This window comes from Palaemon carinicauda, chromosome 8 (genome assembly GCF_036898095.1).
Source record: "Palaemon carinicauda isolate YSFRI2023 chromosome 8, ASM3689809v2, whole genome shotgun sequence".
Lineage (NCBI taxonomy): Eukaryota > Metazoa > Arthropoda > Malacostraca > Decapoda > Palaemonidae > Palaemon > Palaemon carinicauda.
Window position 1 is genome coordinate 162606854 of NC_090732.1, and position 24349 is coordinate 162631202.

The following is a 24349-nucleotide window of genomic DNA, read 5'->3' on the forward strand; positions in this document are numbered from 1 at the left end:
TCTGGTGGTCCGGTAGGATGAACACGCTGAAAGGGATACCGTTCGCTTCCGCTCCTCCGGAGATGCTGCTCTTCACGGACGCAATGAAAGAGAGGTGGGGAGCCCATCTACTCGTAGAAACAGCAGAAGGAAAGTGGTCACTGGAGGAAAAGACCCTGCATATCAATCTACTCGAGCTCATGGCAGTACAAAAGGCCCTTGCGATATTCGCCCATCTTCAGGGAAACTCAGTAGCACTCATGTGCAACAACGCCACAGTAGTGACATACATAAAGAAGCAAGGAGGCCTAAGATCAAGAGAACTGTGCGACCTCACAGCTCAAATCCTGGAATGGACCGAAAAGAACCACATTCTGCTCACAGCCAGGTTCATTCCGGGAAAGAGAAATGTTCTGGCCAGCTATCAAAAGTTTGTTTGTCTCTTCAGGCCCAGTCAAGAAAGCAGTTTCTAAGAACACTATATCTTTCTGGCTCCGGCAAGTTATCAAGAGGGCGTACGACAGTGATGGTTCCACGGTTCCTGGGACCCCGCGACCCCATGATATTAGGGGCCTTAGCACTTACTTGGCTTTTGACACCAACATGGCAGTGGGCCAAATCTTACGAGCAGGTACATGGGCCAGGCAATCCACCTTTACAGCCCACAACCTGAAAGATTGTACGAGGAAATCCCTGGATGCCTTCTCCATTGGGCCAGTAATTTCCGCCATGCAACAAGTTTAGTGGTTTTTGGGCCCCGGGTAGCAATCGCAAGCGACACAAGTTCGTCCTTACTCCCCCCTTTCCTTGCTAACCTCTCCCTTTTCCCCCTTTCCTTGCTACCCTCTCCCTTTTCCCCTTTTCCTATCCTCCTTCCATGTGAGAGATGGACATTGTGGAAAACCATGTCCGGATTATATATGAAGGTGAGTTGTACATAAGGTAGACTTTTGCGTGCTTTCCCCAACTCTCCTACCTCTCCACTGGGTCGTCTAGACCTAGCCTCCTATCTAGATCTCGTGTCCCAGGATGTTATGGGATATTCTGGCCTGTAAGCCACTCCCTCCTCCTAAAGTATAAGTCTCCTAAGAAAGTAGTTCGAGGTAAGTACTCCGTGTTGGAACAAATCACAAATTTTAGGTAATTTGTATTTTTCCTAACAGTACTAACCTCGAACTACTTTCGTGTTATTGCCCACCCATCCTGCCCCAAGTATCTTACAGGAGTTCGAGCGAGACTTGAACATACGCTTACTGACGACTCAGACCTAGCAGCGCTGCCTCACGCGCTGACCTTGGGTCGCCCCGGGGCGAGTATCCTTCCGCCCCGGAGCGCCCCAACAAGGTAGCGGAGAGAAGGGGAACTACGCAAAATTCTTGGTCGGTTAGGGAGGAGATCCCAGATCCTCCTAAGAAAGTAGTTCGAGGTAAGTACGGTTAGGAAAAATACAAATTATCTAAAACTTGTGATATTGGCTTATCATAGGTCGCTGGGTAGCTACAGTATTGCGTATGAAGGATTCACTTGTCTCATGATCAAACTAAATATGAATAAACTAAAAAAAAAAATTTACCAATTTATTTTTGAAATATTCATAAAAAATCCTTCAATTATATCATTATCATGCAGTATTTGAGTAATTATATAGAAAACGAGATTGATCACGAACAGCTAATCCACTAGTATCGGCTATTCTAATATCTCAAACACCAGTGATTCAAAGGTCCTGGCCAGAAACAGAAAATCAAAATTATTTTAATCAATTAATATTTTTCCCAACGACAAACCTGAGACCTTTGACCTTTAATAGGAGTGTGACTTCTGTGAAGATGGAATGGCCATTAAGCTTCTGAACGAGATAAACACGGCTGGGTGGTGGGGATAGTCCCACCAACCCCTCAGGTAGCACTACCTTCACTTGACCTTTGACCCATATGTTAAGAGGTGGTGGAGGCAGGTAGTGTAACTTAAAGGTCTCAGGTTTGTATGGTTAGGAAAATTTCTATGAATAATAGAAACCTTTTACTTTAATGGGAGACTTACCTCCACAGGGTATTACGACCATCCCTTTGGAGGTTCTGAAGTCCTCTGGGAGGGGTAGTCCTCTGACTGACCCTATTAACCAAACTGGCTGGTTTTACTGAGCTGGAAAATGTCAATGTACTATGATCCCATACTGGAGCAAAAGTCAAGACTCCTGTTCAACCTCCAAACTACCTGAACATAAAGATGTCGGCGGTCTTAGGAGAATCTATATCCTTTTGAATATGAATGTCTGAATGTAATGGCATTATATGATCAAGCAGGAATGCATCCTATTCTCTCCATGTTTTCCCTTGTAAAGAAAGATGGGGGAGATATGTTAATACAAATTGATATCATCCTGCTTTTCTAACTAGGGTTGTAGCTTAGCTAATAATAATAATAATAATAATAATAATAAAATGATGATAATAATCTACACATCACGGCATACCATTCACACAGTTGAAATAATTATTTAAAAATAAAGTTATTTAACCAATATCCTTTCCCCTTTAAATTTTATGTAAATTTTTAGAGCAATAAAGTAAATGAACACAGTTCTATTTTCTTAAACGAATCTTGAAGAATTTGCTAGATGTCTATATTTAAAAGAAAATTAATTCTACTACTTTAATACTATTATTGTTATGAAAAAATGGTTAGAATACATTGGAAATTTATTCTTTTGTCTACTGGTAAGTTCTTATCTAGGAAAAGTAAGTGTTTTACATTGGCAAGCTACAGACGTCAGTTAGTTGGTGATTTATAGTGAAGTGGTGCCTTCTAAAACATAGAAATGATCAAGTTTATCATTTGCTAAGCTTTTCGTAGCAGATTCCACTATAGTTTATAATTACAAGGAAGGACATAAAATCATATATCAAAATTACAGTCTTGATTTGTACTTTATAACTTATAACCACATGACGACTGACATGTCCGAGTCTCATCAGTACCATTGAACAATCTCCGCACATCCTTGATATTGGTAAAAGGTTGGTTACCTTAGAAAGGTTTTCTTGCCTCCTAATTATAACTAGGGACACTATGATAAAAAAAAAAAGATATCAAAGAACATTTTCTCCCATGCATGGGCTCTTGGCCACAAAAGAAAGGTTTAGATTACTTAGAAAAAATATTCTTTACATTGTGACAGCAAATTTCGTCCACATTTTTCCCTTATGAAGCAGATAAAGAACTTCCAGCCCTTTATATTATTATTATCATCATCATTATTAAATTAGTATTATCATTTTTACCAGCTAAGCAATAACCATTGTTGGAAAAGTAGAATGCTATAACCCCAAGGGCTCCAACATGGAAAATAGCAAAGAAAGGAAATAAGGAAACAATATTATGCCTGATTGTACCCTCAAGCAGGAAAATTACAACCCAAGACAGTGGAAGACCAAGGTTCACAGGCTATGGCTCTATCCAAGACTTGGAGAACAATAGTTTGATTTTGGAATGTCCTTCTCCTAGAAGAGCTGCTTACCATAGCTAAGGAGTCTCTTCTACACTTACCAAGAGGAAAGTAGTCACTTTGAATGAAGGAGAATTTTTTGGTTATATTAAGTGTTGTCAGGTGTAAGAGGAAAGAGGGTAATGTGTAAAGATTAGGCCAAACTATTCGGTGTTTGTGTATACAAAGGAAAAATGAGCCATAACCAGAGAGGGACCCAATAACTTTCTAGCGTTAGTATCTCAACGGGTAGCTATCAAATAACCAACTCTTTTCTTTCTACCTACTGAAGAACTGCGGGTCAAGACAGAATTCCCAGAAACATGTAACAGTTATTAAAAAAAAATCTAATATTTACATTAAAATTCAACTAAGAATAATCGCTGAGTTGTTTGAGGTTAATCAGAATAATTTTCATTATAATTTTTCTTTATAAAAAAATCAAGAAACAGTATAGATACTAATTACAAAAGTTGCAAATAAAGTAAAAAGAATAACATGTATACATGAACATGTACACTATTAACATTACGTGACACAGTATTAACATTTAACGGTACCTAAACATTAATTTGTACTAAATGTCAAGCGTAATATAATACAACAGATATTAATATCTTATGTACATACAATTAAAGGATTTTCTTTAACCTACAACTAAACAAACACATTGGCAGGTAACGATTACATCAGACACCAATCACTGGAAAGACCAAGACTTACAGAAAGGCCTATTCAAAATAGGTCTTTCTGTAGGTTTTGAGACTCATGCCCCAGAGAAATGCTACGAAAGACCAATTTTCAGAGAAGCATTTACCAAGACCGGTTTAAGCTAATATACATACAGTGATTGTCCAATTCTCTACACACATGTATATATAATAGACATACACGTGTATATATATATATATATATATATATATATATATATATATATATATATATATATATATATATATATATATATATATATACACACATATATATATATATATAATATATATATATACATATATATATACATATATATATATATATATATATATATATATATATATATATACACACATATATATATATATATATATATATATATATATATATATAGATAGATAGATAGATAGATAGATATGGAAATTAGTCTTAATCACAAAATTGTTGATATTAACAAATTACTGAACTTTCTTTCGACTAAACTAATTTCAAAAAACTTTTTTTCATAATCTCCGGAACAAGTTTACGGTTTCGAATTTAATAAAAAGGACCATCTCCTATCATGTTACCTACCATAAATGCACATTTGATTCCATTTTATAACTAATATTGATTTTATGTAAAAATCACGTTAATATGAGTTTAGTGTTGTTACCCTTCTCAATTTGACAGGATCGATTACTCTGTATCTATGTAAACAGTTGTAATTTAAATAACGATTATTTTTTTCAAATAAACTAAGTTAGCAGAATGAGAAAAAATGAGGCCTGCTAATACTGTTTCTCATGAGACTATTTCCAAAATACATAAATGTTATTGCTATTGAAAACTCCTTCGCCTCTCCCTTTCACCCAGACATTATTTACTCAAATCAATTCATATCAATTTACCTTATCATTCACAACTAAGTAACGTTAATCAGACTCCCACTTTTATGCTGGAACACTTACACATTTCTTTATAAAATGGATAAATTAGATAATTTATTTTTGCCATACCTGATTATTTTAATATCGTAATAGCTTGATAGCCAGTCACCGTATGCACATTCTGCTATCTAAAACTATGACTACATTCCATGAATGATTAGACGAATGTGCGAAGAGCCGATTTCTGTATAATTTAGTACAGGAATCTACACATATTACAGTTATAGTATACAAAAGGAAGACGGGGAATTTTTTAGCTTATAAGCAATGGCGATTTTGTTCTCTCTCTCTCTCTCTCTCTCTCTCTCTCTCTCTCTCTCTCTCTCTCTCTCTCTCTCTCTCTCTCTCTCTCTCTCTCTCTCTCTCTCTCTCTCTCTCTCTCTATATATATATATATATATATATATATATATATATAACATTCTGCATATTTTCTCCTTTCCTGCTGCAGTACACAGTTTTCAATCACATACAAAGGATCGCCGATATTTTTATCAAAATATATTACCAAGTGAAATTATATCATGCAACAGTGGTTTATATAATTAAATGAAAATTATCAAATGCGGTTCAAGCAGTTATTAAATTGTAACAATTCACTATTTCATATCATATACTTGCAAAAAATGCTTTGATATAACCATACGTAATAGATGTATTTAATACTTAAGATTAATAAACATACAAAAATATAAATGGCAAATTTAAGTGACGAAACCATTAACGTGTTTTAAAGACTGCTGGGTGTTTTAAAATACGAACATCATTATTTAGGAACGGTGAAGTCTACAATTCTGAATTCCATTTGATTATATATATATATATATATGTATATATATATATATATATATATATATATATATATATATATATATATATATATATATATATATTAATTATCTTGATTTCCATTAACTTCATCAATGGGCATACGTCTACCAGACTTATAAACTACGTTAACTAAAAAAAGGGGGAATGTATCTGTAGTGTCTTAGTTTCAAAATTTTCTTTACTTTAGTGCAGGCTACAACCAACTCTTTCAGATAAACACGACATTTTCACTGTAATATAGCGTTCTGTTGCTTAAAACCGCCAAAACCCAAAATGTCACAAACTAAAGAACCTATATAACACAAGGCAAAAATCAGTATCAAGGGATCGTCAAACATTAGCATATAGTTAAGACTGAAATGAATCTTGGATGCTATATTACAGCAAATAGAAAATGCTATGAGACCCTTTGCCTCAAAGGCAAGGTTTGCAACCCACAAATTTCTCTCAAGATAATATGTGTACTCGCATACTAGTCGAGACAATGAAGTTTGCCACAGTACCTACCCCGCAAAATGAGCAAGTCATGTCTTAGATAAACTATAAATGTGGAAGCAGGCTGCTAGAATATAAAGATGAGTATAATAATTAATAAGGTTCATGCCAAAGCATTAACAACAACAGAGGCATTCTATAAACCAATTTCATCTCGATGTTCGACCATAACTGATTACAATTCCTCTTATAAATTTCCAAAGGCCACGCTACTTATCAAAGAAATGGCATTATTGAATTATTTATTTGCAGCTTGAACTTTCAGTCTTTAACATATATTAACATGATATGAGAGGCTATAAACAACGTCTTAAATATAACATAACGTCTGAAAGCGTTGATAAAAGTTTTGATCCAAACGACCTTTTCATGCACATCAGCTAGGCAGTCTCGCAATGGTTTCGTTTTAATTTCTTAATGAAATATTTTCCTTTCAGGTGTGAGCTTGACTCTGATTTGGTAGGTAGTTCAACATGTTTAGAAGCAAACTGTCGCAGAAATCAGGAGTGCAAAAGAACTTAAATCCATAAACAACTATAAGGGTTTTCCGAAGATTTCCGGCAAGTAAGCGAATGTCATGAAAATTAAAATAATAAATAGTCCCTCTCATTAAATGGCAGTTCTCGAACTTTATAGGTAGCCTACCATGCAAGCAGCTATGTTAATACTCTTCTTACCTTGCGCATATTGGTAAATAATCTTACTATATGAATTAGAAAATGGGAAAATAAAAAGCTATCCCATGAAAAAATCTGCCATGGAAAGACAGAACCTTGAAATGGTATACGAGATTTTTCTAATGGCGGTGTTATACGAATAATACGAGTAACTACTTTTAGCATCTTGGGATGCCATGTCGCCGGGTGGGTGTAACTAAGTGCTACAAGATACAAATGTTTTCTTCTTTAAGTGACAAAATGAAATATTCATCACATTTTTTAAAACTCGCTTACCATCACAAAATTTGAAAGCTAACTGCTAGATTTTAACGGAGTACCTAGTTCGAGCCTAGTCTGCTATTAATGCGGAAGCTATTACTTTTAAAGTAGACATTACAATAAGATCGATTTCCTAGAATAATATTTTCATAAAAATTACTCTACGAACACAACTTCATCATACCACCAATGCTGATTTAATCCCGTTATAGAAATGAAGGGATGCAAAAATTGAGATTCATAGAAGGATATGGCACACAGCCTTTCATTAGAGAAATGGATATGGATAAGGCAATCCTAATACTGAAAGCAGGGTTAAACACTCAAAACTAAAACAAATTTCAGGGGGGAAATGCACAGATGTCTGTGACCTCTGCCAAAGACAAAAAATAATAATAATAATAACAGAACATTTATTCTACTGTCAAAAATGAGGAAAGTTAAGAGAACAGTGTATATGAGTGGGTATGTTGCAAAATACTAGCATAAAACTGGTGGTTAAATGAGTTGGGCCATAAATCCGAAAGTAAAAAAAAAAAACTATAAGTTGCCAAAACGATCCATTGGAGGGTGAAATTTTTGAGCACCTATTATTAGATCGACAGAAACTATTGTTTTCGAACTGGAAATTCCTACTCATTATATGGACTATTAAGAAGAGAGGGACCCATGGGTAGCGTAGGCCTACTATGCTCAATCTTACTCTGCATACAATAGGTCTATCGAATGTACTACTGTAAAATGCATGTGGAGGGAAGCTATTTGCGGATGATACACAATCTTAATTCTCCATTATTGATATTGATGATGAACTGATAATTTAAACAATGTTTTTACTAGCGTAAGGGAATGGATGACAATTAAACAACTAAAACTAAATTAAAAATAATGAGTTTATGGCGGTAGGAAAGAAAAAAAAAATAAGAAATCCAGGTGACATTTAAATAAATATCAATGACTTGGTCCCGATATCTAGTAGAGTTAGTGACCTAAGTGTACCACAGGATAGTAATGTGTCTTTCAGTGTTTAAATAAATATAGTAAGACTAGCTGGATATATCACCTTAGAAACATTGTTGTAAAAAAAAAGAAAAAAAATATCCGGATGAATGTTCTAATACGAAGCTTATGATTAACCGAGTTATTACTAGGATTGAAAAAATGTAGCTCTAGTTATTACAACCTACCCGAGTGAAACTTAGTCATAAAACATAATAAAGAGGAGCAAGATTGATCAAATGTATCCCACCCAGAGAAAGGATTGCCAATGTACTGATTGAACTATCGTAGCTGTCTATTAAAGCTAGACTAAATTTTAAGATATGTGAAGTTATCAGAGCTCAACGTCCAAAATATTTGAGAGAATTGCTACACATTGTTCGGCAGACAAATCACGAGAATAGTTACGGATAGTTAGTTTCAAGTTATTGGAGCCAAGATATATGTCTAATGTAAGTTCTAGAACCTTCAATTATGAGATTGTATAATAATCTCCCACTAGACATCCGAAGTGGTGATGATTTGAAGGCTTCCAAGATGAAGACTCTTTTATATATGAAATCTTTATACCCTAAATCTGACAATCACCGAGGACTACGCCATATGATAGCTTACACTAAATACTCAAGAATGTAAAGGACAAACAAATCTCGTAGGTCCTGCACTGCAACAGGGCTTTGCCATGTGATACAGTGTCAATGAAACCACGTTAAATAAAGTACGCCAGAAAATGTATTCATTTCAAACAGCCTTCGTTGAACGATGCTACAGAAAATGTACGAAGTAAGTAGAACAAATTGTAAGACGAAAATATCCGACCTATGTAGCTCAAATTCCATAAAAGCCATTGTAAATAATAGTCGGTAGGCCTAATGGTGCAAGAACACGGGCGTTGGTATATTGATTATTAAGGTATTAGTTTATCTACAGGGAGGTTAAACTAAAGCCACAAGCACCTGTATTTTAGGAAAAATACTGTAATGAAAACAGACTTTTTTATATATATACGGTATATCCTATTAACTTGTTGCTCTTGACTAACGCGTTTGATCTCTGATCTTAACACTGCCAAAACTTCAGTGTCAGTATTTATATTCAAATTTACTGCTCTCTCTCTCTCTCTCTCTCTCTCTCTCTCTCTCTCTCTCTCTCTCTCTCTCTCTCTCTCTCTCTCTCTCTCTCTCTCTCTAGAAATTATGTAATCTTGTAACAATCTACCATTTCTTTTTCTTTTAATTAGGTTAAAAGTAATTTTTCTACTGCTAAACAAACATAGAACAGCACATTTGATAACAGTAAACAATCTGGTCTTAAGAGGTTTGTAGTAAGTTACTTAAAAGCAAAGTTTACAACAATAATCATACTAGGAAACGTATCATATACATCAGAAAACTCAAAGGCAGTTATATATTTTAGTAATGAAACAATGTTCGCCTTATTGGAAGACACATTTTTGACGTTTTCATAGTTTCATTTATAATTATAATTTTTGTGGGTAAATTTACGTAAACTTTAGTTATAAACTTGACATGTTTCAAAATACAGCAGCTTTCCACAAGAGTATCTTAATTTTCAAAATTTTCTGTAAATAAAATCCTGTTTTAGCCATGGGTTACAATACACGAACATAGGTAGAGACTTTTCAAAAAAGCTCAAGTTTTTTTTTTTTTTTTTTTTTTTTTTCTAAAACGAACTGAATTGGAAAGGACTGTATTTTCTGGCAAGTTTAAATGGCATTACATATCCTGCGTGAAGAAGGTGAGAGAACAATTTTCAACCCAGGAAATAAAAAGAAAAAAAAATCGAATTATGACATTCACTTTTCTGAAAACAAATACATAGTCATATGGCAAGTTTTGAAATTCCAAATATTTTTTTTATAGCCTTTCACGTATAAGAACATATTTTCCATATTGTTGGGAAATACAACAGATACTGTGAACTTATGTTTCGCGTATAAGAACATTTTCCATATTATTAGGGAATGCAAAAGATACTGTGAACTTATGATTCCAAATTGATCCAGGCCATTTATTCATAACATTTGGAGTCCATATATCGTATTAGATAGTGACGGGTTATGTACCCAAACACTACTATATGCATGCTGATTTCAGTTATAAGGACAATCCCTTACATAGATTATAATTTAACTGTTTCATGTTACTGCACTGTAAAACACACTTTCATAAAAGAGGAGCATGAAGAGATTTTCATTTTACACGCCTTTGCACGGCGTCAATAGAGTTCTGAAGCAAGATGCTAAGAGAGGACTTTTAATGCTTAGCAAAGGAACATCACATCTCTTATATTATGATGCAATTTCAGCTGACACTGGCTGGTATTTCATCCATTGTTGTCGTAGTTCACTATCGTAGATATAAAACAAAGACACATCACCGATATTTCGTGACCGCTCTTCTCTTCGGTGTCAAGCCTAAGCGCTCGAGGATCTTCCGCCTTATATAATTCATTACCTGTATAAGCAATATAATAAACATGTCTTTGTTCTCAGTGTCAGTATTCAGTGAGGATTCTTGCAAGATGCGGACTCCCCGACGTCTAAAGGTGATCTGCGGTATATAAGAGTGGAACTTGTTTCAAGGAAACGTTCTCTTCGAACTGTTTACGTTTCAATCGATTGAAACACACGTTATCTGTTTTAAATCAAATTAAAAGGAAGGTGTTTTAATTTCTATAGTAAATTTTTCCGAAGACTTAACTGAAACATTCGCAATGCATCTGTGTAATTTCTGTCACTGACTGAAATATTTTTGCACATACAACGTCTTTGTTTGATGTGCATCGTCTGCAATATTCTACAACCTATCACGATGTAACGTTTCCGAGATTTCATGCTATACGGCCTAATGCAAATGATATTTGTTAGCAGAAAATTTTCGTATTATTAAACAATAGAAGTGAACAGAGACCTCGTTTCTAAGCTATATTCATTCAAGAAAATCACATACATATTAAAAAAAAAAATAATAACAAAAGCATTAACATATGATCATGACACATTTACCACACCAAATGCTAAAATCTATAAAGCTACAGCCCATAGTACATATAACATTAATTAATGTATAAAAATTCAGCAATATTCTTATCTATGCCATACTTACATATTGTTCAGGTTCTCGGCGGTCTTGCTTAACTTGAAGATCAATCCTACAGTCACCTGGAAACAAAATAAAAAATACTAGAGTTAAATGGATCCACAAAAAAGGTACGAAATAATCAAAAGAGGTAAGTATAAAATATTATTATAAGGCACAATAAAGACATAGAAAAACAAAGAACTCTTTATTTCACAAGAAAAAAAAATAAATAATCCTTTTACAAGTACCGATTTGTCCATTAATAAAAGGAAAATTTAACCCATGGGCATATTTACTTATGGGAATGTTAAACTGCCACCTTACTCAATAACCCCTAATCAACATCTATAGTACATAAATGCTGTCCTTGATTTATGTTGCATACAAGTACAATAAATTTCACATAAGATACGTAATATATAAACATACACAAATTCAACTATGCCTTAATATAGTGTCAATCCACAATACATTGATGCTAGATTCTTATTATAAAAATCTCTACACAGGTCACAATGTTGTTGTCTTTTTTAATGGAGGCAATACATTTACTCTGAACAGGCTTATCAGGAGTCAAGATTATAATTGATATCGAAAACCAACATTTAACTTCTCTTTCCTAACAGATAAACCGATTACTGATATGTTTCAATGTAAGATTGTTTTGAACCAACATAGTGTTGCTATGTGAAAAAAAATTAAATGAAACAAAGAGCAGGCTTTCTTTCAATGCAATTGTCACGATTTTATCAAGCTCTAATTATAACTGAATAGGAAACGAGTTTGTACTCCTTAATAAAGTTGTTACATAACATTTTCAGTATCTGCTTCAAACGAAATTTTAGATTCATCTACACTATTTCGGTTTAGACCTGAGTTTAAAGTAATATGGTAGTGATATTTTCGTTAAATTCATTTACCTCACGGAATTTTAGGAGAAATATTGTTAAATGTGTTACAAGTTTTGACAGCAACCTACTACTGTAAACCAACTTGATCATAATTCCAAGACTTCATCGAAAGAAGACGAAAGGTAAACACAGTTGGTCATATGCTGCCCTAAATTTATTGATTTTGAACTTGTTGGTTATATGTTGAAATGTTTTAATAGTTTCGTATGAAATATACTTTATTGACAATTTCCTTGAAATCTCAAGCTAGTTTTCTCCTGTGCTATTGACATACAAGACTAAAGATACGGTATCATAGTCTCCACCGTATGCCGAATTCACTATAAAGTTTAAGTTTTAATCTAATTTAGCATGTAGAAATACCTGTAAAATTCATCCTGTCTATATTGACCTTGACTCCTAAGAGCTAAATTATGAGAGTTGGTTACCTGACAATATGAGAAACAGATATTTAATGTCAGAGGGAAATCAGATTATTAATAGTTTTAACTGTAAATTGAAATATCCTCAAAACAAGATTGACAACAAAATGTGTTGTTTAATTGTTTAATCAGCAAAAATCTTGAATAATAGGCAAGAATAATGCATAATCAGATGGATAAATTCTACATAACCTAAGTTGTCCATTGATTATGAATCTGAGTGTAATATGACTTGGGTATTCAGTTCTACAAATAATCGGTAAATCATTACCCCTGCACCACCATCAAGTAAGAGCAGACCCTCACATCCATCCCTAACCCCACCTTGGATGTTGTATTTTTACTCTGTCACTATCTAAACTGATCTAAGGTAAGAAGCCATTTCTTACACATAATACAAATCTATGTTTACGCCATTTCTTCCTACGCATAATACAAATCTATGTTTACGCCATTTCTTCCTACGCATAATACAAATCTATGTTTACGCCATTTCTTCCTACGCATAATACAAATCTATGTTTACGCCATTTCTTCCTACGCATAATACAAATCTATGTTTACGCCATTTCTTCCTACGCATAATACAAATCTATGTTTACGCCATTTCTTCCTACATATAATGCAAACATTCTATGTTTATGCTTTTCCTACACATAATACAAACCTAAGATGGTTTATTGGAATACAACTTTAACAAAGCTGGAAATAGTTGTGAATTTTTTCAACAAATTAATGTAGTTGTCTGCCAGGTGGCGAGTAGACCCCGCTCACCCGACAGGTAGAGCTACCTTCACTTTGTGACTTCACTTTGACATTTAGATTCTCTTTCACACTGAATAAATAGTCTTGCTGACAGTCGTGTTCGAGGTACATTATTGGCAGAATACAAGAATATGCAGTGTTTTGCAATAATTGTAATTGTGTGACAGTTTTCTGTACAACCTGCCATTATCCAACATACAGTGCATGTTCCTGTCAGGCAGCATGTCTGTTGCTGATTTATATCTCGTGTGTGTGTGCGGCTGTATGACAACTATGGCAATGTGAACCTAAGAAGAGGTCCTCCGTTGTCACCTGTGAAGGGAAGGGTCACCGTCCTTTATCCTTCCTTCAGTATCTGCTGATCCCAGAAATTGCCAAGGACCAAATACTTTACCCGGTTGTAGTCTGTTCCCCCGTGAGATCGTTCTCCCTTCTCTCCTGCACAATACCAGTGGAAGAGGAACCATTGATTGTTCTCAATGGTTGTGAGGGTTACGAGATCTTGCCTTTATGGGGGTTGCGGTTTCCCTGTGCCTTTTTTCCTTCTGTTTTGTCTTCAAAGGTGTTTTGATTGTGTTCTTGCCTGGAAGACAGGTCACCCCATGCTTATTCTCCAATTCATTCCCCACACGATCGGCCGCGCACCGTAATCGGGAACCTTACAAATCTTAATACAATTAGGAATCATACAATTGGGAACCACACTAAAGTGCTTAGACCTTTCCTTTCCATAGGATTGTCTAGGCTCATAAAGAGTTTTAAACAGTCGTTTTCCAGAGAACTCAAGCCCAAGATGGCACTTCACTTGGGTTCTCAGCTCTCTTAAGCAGTTTTCGTACAAGCCCTCAATAATGGCGTCAGACAGGGCTCTGACCCTTAAGACTTTTTCTGCTGGCTTGGCCTTGGCAAAGAGAATAGGTGAGCTATATGGCATGGCATCTTGTACTGTATGTCTCGATTCATTCAGAATGAAGGAAAATTTCCCTTACCTTCGTCCAAGAGTTTGTAACCAAGACCCAGAACCAAGCTGTCCATGACTCCTGGTTTGATTCCTCCATGTCTACTCTCCAAGATGGAACTAATGAGAATCGGAATGAAATGCTTCTCTATCCTGTGTGGCCGCAGTGGCTTTACTTGAAGAGAACTCGATGCTTCTGGCAGGAATACCAGAGACTTTTTTATTGGTATAGTGACGAAAATATCTTGGAACTCTGTTTTGTGAAACCATAATGTACCCAGCGAGAATTAAGATGGCCCTTCCAGGGTATGAACTCACAAAGTCAGGTATTGGTTCCACCCTAGCTTTCAGGAAGAACCTGTTAGCGACTGAAATTCAAAAGGCAGTAGTCTGAAGAAGCCACACAACCTTCACTAACTACTATCTCCAGGATTATCCACACAGGTCCTGGAATTCCTTCAACCTTGGACCAGTGATACCTGTTCAACAGTTTGTGTAAGCTAGCCTAATTCCCTCACACGACAAGAAGCATCTCGTCTAAGATATCAGACACTACATAAGACTATTATTATTATTATTACTTGGTAAGCTACAACCCTAGTTGGAAAAGCAAGATGCTATAAGCCCAAGGGCTCCAACAGAGAAAATTGCGCAGTGAGGAAAGAAAATACGGAAATAAATACACTACAAGAGAAGTAATTAAAATAAAATATTTTGAGAATAGTAACAACATTAGAATAAATCTTTCATAATTATATAAACTATAAAAACTTTACAAAAACAAAAGGAAGAGAAAGAAGATAGTACAATGTGCCCTAGTGTACCCTCAAGCAAGGGCACTCATAACCTAAGACAGTGGAAGACCATGGTACAGAGGCTACGGCAATACCCTTGATTTTGGAGTGTCCTTCTCCTAGAAGAGGCAAGAATTCTGGGCCTTTTTCTTCTTCTTTCTTCCCCTCTCTTGGGGAACAACAGTTAAGCTGTCCTTTGTTGGACCGGACGCTAGATGCAGGTAAGCCGCACAATCGAGTACTCTAACTTTTCTTTATACAGTAGCCAAGTTTGTATTGAAGAACCTCCCCCACATGTATGCACACCCATATCTCATCAATGACCATACATTTAAATATCATATCCTTAGGGATATAGTTTCATCCGTGATCACCAACCAGGTTCCTAGCCTAAGACCTGCAACATTTTCATGATCAGGGAGTTAGTATATTGGCATTTCCGGGTTAGTGAACAAGCCAGTGTAATTATAGGGACTTCTGCCCTCCTTAGGATAGGTATCCTATTAAAGGACGATGGTTTGTACAGTAAGCGTGTAGGAACAAATCAAAGATTGTAAAAGTAATTTGTATTTTTTTAAACTACTGTATACAAACCTGAGTCCTAAGTTACACTACCCTGTAAGGCCTAGGTATAAAATTGAGGGTTGCTCTACCCTGTGAGTAGGTTGGGTCTATACTACATTCCACAACTATAACTACCTTGTTAAAAGCTTAAATGGTTGATCAAGCTTTGGTGAAGTCATACTCCTATTAAAGAACTCAGGTTTGCATATTCAGGAAAAATACAAATTTAACGAAATACTTTGTTTTTAAACTACAAACACAAAATAATTTTGCTTACACAGTTAACATTATGGCATAAATGAGTTAAGATATCCTTATTTACAAATATAAGAGGAAAAATTTAGTCACTGTCTGGATGATGAGTTAAGTTTACACATGGATAAATCATGATTTATTTTTTTCAGATATGCAGTTATGAAGACTTCAGATACGTTTGTTTTTAATATTTTAAGGATTGTAATGAAATGATTGAAACTCTGCGATTGAATGTAAACAGTATAAAGGGCCTATGACGATCAGAGTCACCATGACTGGAACGTCGGGCTTGCGCATGCTTGACCGTAGGGCTATTCTATTGTGTTCACATAAAACAGGTTTGACACAGACATCTTTAGCGTTACAAAGTCCTGTAAGTACTCAAAAAAGATACCTGAACATTTACTTTCCCTATGGTAAACCACAGCAGAGGTTAATTGGACAAAATTCATGGAAATTATCATGCAACGATTTAGGGATTGTCCGTTACATGTCAACCCACAAAGACCCTCCACATGGTACAGAAGAGACAGCAACTAAAAGTACTGTAGATAGCAGTGATGGTGTACAAAAACCAAATGGTAATGGATTTAATAACATGATGAATTTAGTAAGAGAGAGAAGTTCTGGATTACAAGCCTTTGGGAAGCACCTTTCCGAGAAATCGACATCAGTAATTACAAGGATAACTCCTGAAACTCATGCATCATCAATCGTAGGACAAAGTACTGAGAAAAAGGAAAAGCTTGAAGATTGGAATGATATACTAAACCGATGGTACAGGAAATACCAGGATTTTATAGGCATAACAGATATGAAAAGAGCTCAAGATTTAGTAACAGAGGTGAGGGTTAACCTTCTTTTACAATTTCATTTAGTATAGAGTTCAGTCAGACCTTACTGGATTGAAATATTGTACAGTATATTGTTTGCGCTGACTTTGCATATACAGTAATGAATATGATTGTTTAATAGAGAGTGAAAAAAGTTTAACCTTTACTTCAAGCTCAACTTTTATTATCCAACAGTTATCAGAAGGATTGCTTGGCACCCAAAGCAGGAGAAGAATTCTTCAGGCAGAACTGGAGGAACTTCAAGAACAACTTAATCTTAACCACCAACGCATCACTAAGGCTGAACTTTATTCCGAGGAACATTATCGATTGTTTGATCAGGTACTATATTGGGAGTTAAAAGAACTATGTTTACAATGAGTTTCCTTGTGCAACACAAACCTCTTGTGAAATGTTTCACAGATGATTTGATCTTAATGCAGTTTATAAATAACGTCAGAATTATTACTAATGTTTGTGGAATATGCATAAACTGACCTTACATCACATGATTATCAGCTTATTTGGAGATGATTATAATTCTTAATTCATCCTTTTGGTAGTTTTGAAGGATTTTTTAACCATTACTTTAACATTTAGATTTTATTTGTACCTCCTTGTTGGGTTAAATAACTCTACAGGAACATTGCTAGCAATAAGTTATCCACGAATTCCTCTTGTGTTCTCGTAACAGTGCCTTAGAGAACACTAAGGTGGGGGTAGAAAAGGTGGGATCAGACTCTAGACTTAAGGCAGGTAATCATCAGCGCTTAGCCAGGGGTGCTGGGAAGGTCATACTTATGGGTCTGATCAGGTTGATGAGGGTGAATATGAGGTTAGGTCCAGGGGCTCGAAGCTTGTAGATTCCCTTGACGAAGATCATGATATAGAATTTTGTGAGTTATTTGAATTAGTGTTAGGATTTCTCCTGCAAGCTAAATTCAATGTTCAGCCTCCTCCCATTCATATCACTGAAAGGGTCTTCTTGGGAGGTCCATCAAAGTGGCTAAACCGTAGAATTTTCCCTATAACCAGAGGTTTGTTCAGGTTAGGGCTGACATTTCACTCTAAGTTGCTAGTGATTGATGAAAGGGAAGAAAATATTCCCTTCCCTCCCTAAATTACATTGAGAGGTTTATCAGGTTTTGAATAACTCTTCCTTTGATAAACCTCCTAGGCTGATCTCGAAGTTCGATGGCCTTTTCAGAAGGCTTCGGTTTCCATTTCCTTAGCAGATGTTCGGGCAATGGAGTCCACCTTCATCTCTCCTCAGAAGACCAGTCCTTTAACATGTGACTTTTGGGTAGTCTTCTGAGATATGGTGAGGACTCAAGGTTTGTTCTTCCTATATGCTCTTTTATTCGAGAGATACTTTCTCTGGGTGTCAGGCGAGATATGGGCAGCTTCGGTCGCCATGGGGAGGCTCGATCGCTTTCCCTTTGGTCGGCACCTGGCGCGCTGTTATGAGAGGATTGCCTCCTCTTGTCTCTCGTGTGTCGATGGGCTGCCTGTCTCTCTCTGCACCTCTCCTATACAGTAGGTGTCGGGTCGGCAGTGTAGTCAGGGACTATTTATTGTTTCTACCAGTGGTGGGGTTATGGACTTGATTTTGTCCTCCCCCTCCTGGTTAGTACTGCTGCTAAACACCTAGTAGACTGACATTCAATTCTCCCTCGGTCTTCTCATCACATTCCGTTGTTGAAGGTAATTGCTCAGATTTAAGTTTTGCATTTTCTCGCTTTATTTTTCGATCCTCCTATTCTGCCACAAAAATAGAGAAATTCTCCCAGATCTCCCCTCCTTGTCAATGTGGATAATCGGGCTAAATAAATTATCCTAGGGTAATATTTATTAATATGGAATTTTCTTACAATTAACATTAATAATACAGTACCTGGATAATTCAGCTAGTCCCTCCAATCCTTCTCCACATCTGGTATTACACAGCTGACTATGAAGGGGAGTGAACTTTTGGTTGAGCTGACAGTGTTGCCAACAGAGGGAGAGAATATGAGGTAGCAGAGTTGCCAATGTGGCTGAAATTTGGGCAGGTTTTGGGGATTCAGGTGTAGCTAAATTATCCAGGTAATGTTTATTATTATTAAATTTATGAAAATTTCTCATTTTTATAATCAGAATACTGTATATTCTTTTACCTTAACTCTTTTAGGTCAGCCACTCTTAAGGTGATACTTACTGAGCTCATTTACGTTGATTTAAAGTTGCTCTTGGTTGTAATGAATTTGAAATTTGGAAAGTAGGTCCCAGAAATAAAAATTTATCAAATAGTGGAAAACTAATTCTTAATATACTTAATTTTCACCTGTGCACAGTTGCATAGATTACAGTAGGTAAGGCAAGAGGGAATTGCTCCACAGTAATTTTTTTGTGAAGGACGTAATACAGTACGGTACACTGTAACATAAGATTATCAACTTTTTTGGGTGGAGACATGTTATCCTCATCAAATTGTAAAATGTTGCTTTTTTAGTCATTTTTGTAGGATTTACACTGAAGTGATTCATTACATTATTTCCCTTTTTATCCTCAAACTGTCGTGGGCATTAGAAATTTCTTTTCATACATAGGATAGGAGCATGTTCATCATGTTAGATTTAAAACTTGCTAGTCCTGGAAAATATGTCGACAGTGCTTCATATTATTCCAATTTTGCTTTCGATTCTAGGCCCGTGACATGAATGCGAGAGTGAAGGAGGTCAGAACAGAATTTGAAAGCTGTGAACGGCTGGAGAGGGATACTTTTACACAACTCTCAGCTGCCATACGAGATTGTCATGAAAGAGAACGAACACAAGCAGAGCAGAGCAAATATTGGTAAGAAAATATTGTCTCAAATTTAGGTCATACGGCCTTTCTTATGCACTGTACTTTAGTTTCTCCATTTCTTTATTTTTCCATAATGCAGTTGTGATAATTTTTCTCTGAAATATGTTGTACAGTATATTTTTCCTATATGTAATAACAAACCTTCGACCTATAATAGGAACATAACAACGGTGAATCTGAAACGGCCGTTAGACTTTGAAGAAGGTAAACATCGTTGAACGCCGGGTGGCGGGTAAGCCTCGCTCACCCAACAGGCAAAGAAACCCTCACTTTGACTTTGGCCATAACCGAATACAGACATACACTGCTGCGTTCACCGAATTGGATGTTGGATTACTAATTGCTTGGTCTTGTGGTGGTTGCTCAAGTAGGGGTGTAGCTAGCCCGGATCCCATACGGGACGGTAAGCATCATGTCTATGGTAATGCATAGATATAAGTCTGGAATGGAGGTGGAATAACTGGCTCTTCACCTCCATTCATGCTGCCCTATCTTATTGACTGAGCACTACTCACTGGATTTGACTTGATGCAGCTAAACTACACTTCTGAACTCCATTCTTTAGAACCTGGAGAAGTTTTCCATCCTCTGTAGACAAGGGGAAGGACGGTGAAGTATATACCAACCTTTTGGTTATTATATGCCAGATATATTATACCAGACTGCGATTCGCCTCTGGAAAAAAGGGATCCCCCTTTGACCACGTATTAATCTTCTGGGACAGGCCAGGGCTGGCCCTATTAGTCTATTCATGCCAATGATAAACAGATACGAGGCTGCTGGAGTTATCTCCTTCACTCCCGTACAGTTCAAGGTACATTAATATCTCCAGGGAAAAAAAAGAGCCTATCTGTTTGGTTGTAGGGGGACTGTCGACCCGCCAAACAGCGAGTCTGCTTAATAAAGGATGATGGTTTGTATCCACAAAGGAACAAATCACAGATTTCCAAGAAATTTTTATTTATCCTAGCTTTACAAACTCAAGTCCTTTATATTAAACATCCATCCTTAATCACCCTTCTCAGTCTTGAGTTGAAAGGTCACAAGTGAAGAGACAGTGACAGGTAAGGGTGCGGAGCTTCTCACCCTCACTTTCACCTGTAGTTAATTACTTAGGTAGTAGGTTGGCCAGGGCACCAGCCACCTGTTGAGATACTACCGTCTTTGACTGGCTAGACAGTACTACTGTACATTGGATCCCTCTCTCTGGTTATGGCTCAATTTCCCTTTGCATACACCTACACCGAATAGTCTGGCCTATTCATTCCACATTCTCTTCTGTCCTCATATACCTAAAAATACCAAGATTACAAACAATTCTTCTTTGCTCAAAGAGTTAACTAATGCACTGTAATTGTTCAGTGGCTACTTTACTCCCGGTAAGGGTAGAAGAGAATCTTTAGCTATGGTAAGCATTTCTTCTAGGAGAAGGACACTCCAAAATCAAACCATTGTTCTCTAGTCTTGGGTAGTGCCATAGCCTCAATACCATGGTCTTCACTGTCTTGGGGTAAAGTTTTCTTGCTTGAGGGTACACTCAGGCTCACTCTTCTAATTTCTCTTTTTTAAGTTTATTAGTTTATACATGAAAGGTCTATTTTAATGTTGTTAATGTTCTTAAAATATTTTATTTTAATTGTTCATTACTTCTCTTGTACTTTATTAATTTCTTCGTTTCTTTTTCTCACTGGGCTATTTTTGCCTGTTAGAGACCTTGGGCTTATAGCATCCTGCTTTTCCAACTAGGGTTGTAGCTTTGATGATGATGAGGATGATGATGATGATGATTTTAATTACCGTTCCAGTTCGCGCTGAAAACATATTCTCTACATAAAGGACTCTAGTTTGCATTACCAGAAAGAATACAGATTACTTAAAAAATGTGATATTTTCAATAAGATTGCAGATTCAGTTGTATTATAAATACTTTTTTTTTATCACATAAGTACTTCATTTACAGGTAGTAGGTTGGCCAGGGCACCAGCCACCCGTTAAGATAATACGGCTAGAGTTATGGGGGTCCTTTGACTGGCCAGACAGTACTACACTGGTTCCTTCTCTCTGGTTACAGTTCATTTTCCCTTTGCCTACATACACACCGAATAGTCTGGCGTATTCTTTACATATTCTCCTCTGTCTTCTTACACTTGACAACACTGAGATTACCAAACAATTCTTCTTCACCCAAGGGGTTACTATACTTATTTGTTCAGTGGCCACTTTTCTCCTGGTGAGAGTAAAAGAGACTCTTTAGCTATGGTAAGCAGCTCTACTAGGAAGACACTCCAAAATCAAACCATTGTTCTCTAGTCATGGGTAGTGCCATAGCCTCTGTACCATGGTCTTCCACTGTCTTGGGTTAGAGGTCTCTTGCTTGAGGGTACACTCGGGCACACACTTCTATCTTATTTTTCTTCCTCTTGTTTTGATAAAGTTTTTATAGTTTATATAGATGTTTATTTTAATGTTATTACCGTTTTTAAAATGTTTTTAATTTTCCTTTTTTCCTTTCCTCACTGGGCTATTGTCCCTGTTTGAGCCCCAGAGCTTATAGCATCCTGCTTTTCGAACTAGGGTTGTAGCTTAGCAAGTAATAATAATAATAATAATAATAATAATAATAATAACAATAATAATAATAATAACAATAATAATAATAATAATAATAATAATTGGATTTATAACCATGTATTTAAATGTACATTGTTAAATACAAAATGTTTTCACATATTTGAGATATTGAATATCTATTTCTTATACAATAAAGTATTATTTTCATTTTCAGGTCCATTATAGCATCTATTGTGTCTGCAGCTTTAGCCTCAGTTTTCACATCGATCAATAACTGGGTGAGAATTAGAGAAATTAAGGACCACGTTTCTGCCAACAACAAGTCACTGTTAGAAGGCTATCAGAAAATGCATGAGGATATTGTTTTAGCTGTGAATGCAGGTTTGAATAATACAGTGGCAGTGGTAACTGAAAACACGTCCCTAGGTAAAGATGAAGCAGCAGGAGCAGTAAATGAACAACCCATAATAAAGAGCACTAGTCAACATAACCAAGTAAAATTATGTGAAGAAGATATAATATTATTGGGGAAGACATTCGGGGAATCCGTCATGGAAGTAATGCCAGGACTGTTGGCAGAAGAAAGAAAGGCCATTGAAGAAAAAATTATGCCACAGTTTGATGCGATTTTCAGACAGCTGAAAATAGTATTAGAAGGGAACCAGGCGTTAATGGAGTTTGTGTCGTCTGGGAAACGGGAGGATGTTAAAGAATCCCTGGTGGAAGAAATGGCTGAATCTGAAGTGTTTCCTTCAACTTTATCAGATATTGAAACAGCCAAAGAACTTAAAACTGTTGTTGTTGAATATAGTTATAAACACATTGCATCTGCCATGGCTGTAGGGGCAGGTATTGGAACGTTAGCTACAGCTTTCCTATTGGGTTCCTTCAGTGGAGGGTCTGTTTAGTCATTTTTTTTTTTTAATTGTGTAGTAAATACTGTACAGTACAGGGATTCTTTAGACTGAACAAAAGTTAATGTTTAGAGGTTTAGGCAAAGGTCAACTGTATACTTTTAATTCTACTCTTGATCAGCAATTATAAACTCTTGAGATTTATTTTCTAAGACTTATGTTCAAATTCTTTTTCTCTATTTTAATCTAATTAAAATTTTTAAAGTAGTTTAGATTTGTGTATTCAGAAAATGTTGAAGTGGTAAATATCCTTTATCATCATAGTTTTGGCTATGTAAAATAAATATACTGTATAAAGGTAAAAAGATTTTAATTGTAATGGTGATGGTAAACTACTATACTACTGATGAAGAAAGTTGAGACGAGTGTGAGAGAAAGAAGGTAATTTTATGAATAATGAAGGAACAGAGAAACAAGTTAATAGACTCTTGCTATTCTATACAAGATCATATCAGTAATTACTTTGCAATTTTATGTAGATATAACATCATATAGTTTATGTAGTCATGATAAAATTATGCTGGTTTGGGACCATTTCATATTGACTGAATGTTCATTATTAATGCAAAACTTCTTTCTTCATTCTGTCATTGTTGAGGTGGTTGTCAAAGTAGCAAATCTTGAGATTTGTTTACCAGCCATGTTCAAAGTGTATGTACTTTGTAAAAGATGTTAGTGAGGTTAACAATACTCAGAATTCTAAATGCCAGTTTTACAGTGGTAAGGCATATTAATTAAGTGCTTTTATTATACCTTTGTAATGTTATAATTGATAAGCTTCAGATGTTTGTAAAGAAAACATTTACATGAAAGTACAAACGAATTCCTTTAAATTTTTAGAGGGTCAATGTGCCATATGGTGTCCAAAGAGTTTCCTGTGAAAGGCTAGAAAAGGGAATCCAGTTCAACATAAATACCAAAGAAATATTGTCTCCCCTGCTTTAGGGCGAGAATATCAATATGCAAAGGGAGATCTTCGTTTTCAGGCTCGATTGAACCATTCATTTTAGGGCCAATACGCCATTGTTTGATAACAAGA

General features: G+C 35.8%; 1 protein-coding gene across 1 annotated transcript; it reads left to right on the forward strand.

The window, feature by feature from the left end:
* Positions 1-12369: 12369 nt before the first annotated feature.
* On the forward strand, positions 12370-24054 carry LOC137646081 (uncharacterized). The gene is made up of 5 exons (XM_068379259.1): positions 12370-12509; positions 16295-16989; positions 17174-17320; positions 19665-19813; positions 22611-24054. The coding sequence occupies exons 2-5, from the start codon at positions 16399-16401 to the stop codon at positions 23302-23304; spliced, it is 1581 nt and encodes a 526-aa protein (XP_068235360.1). The 5' UTR covers positions 12370-12509; positions 16295-16398; the 3' UTR covers positions 23305-24054.
* Positions 24055-24349: the final 295 nt, after the last annotated feature.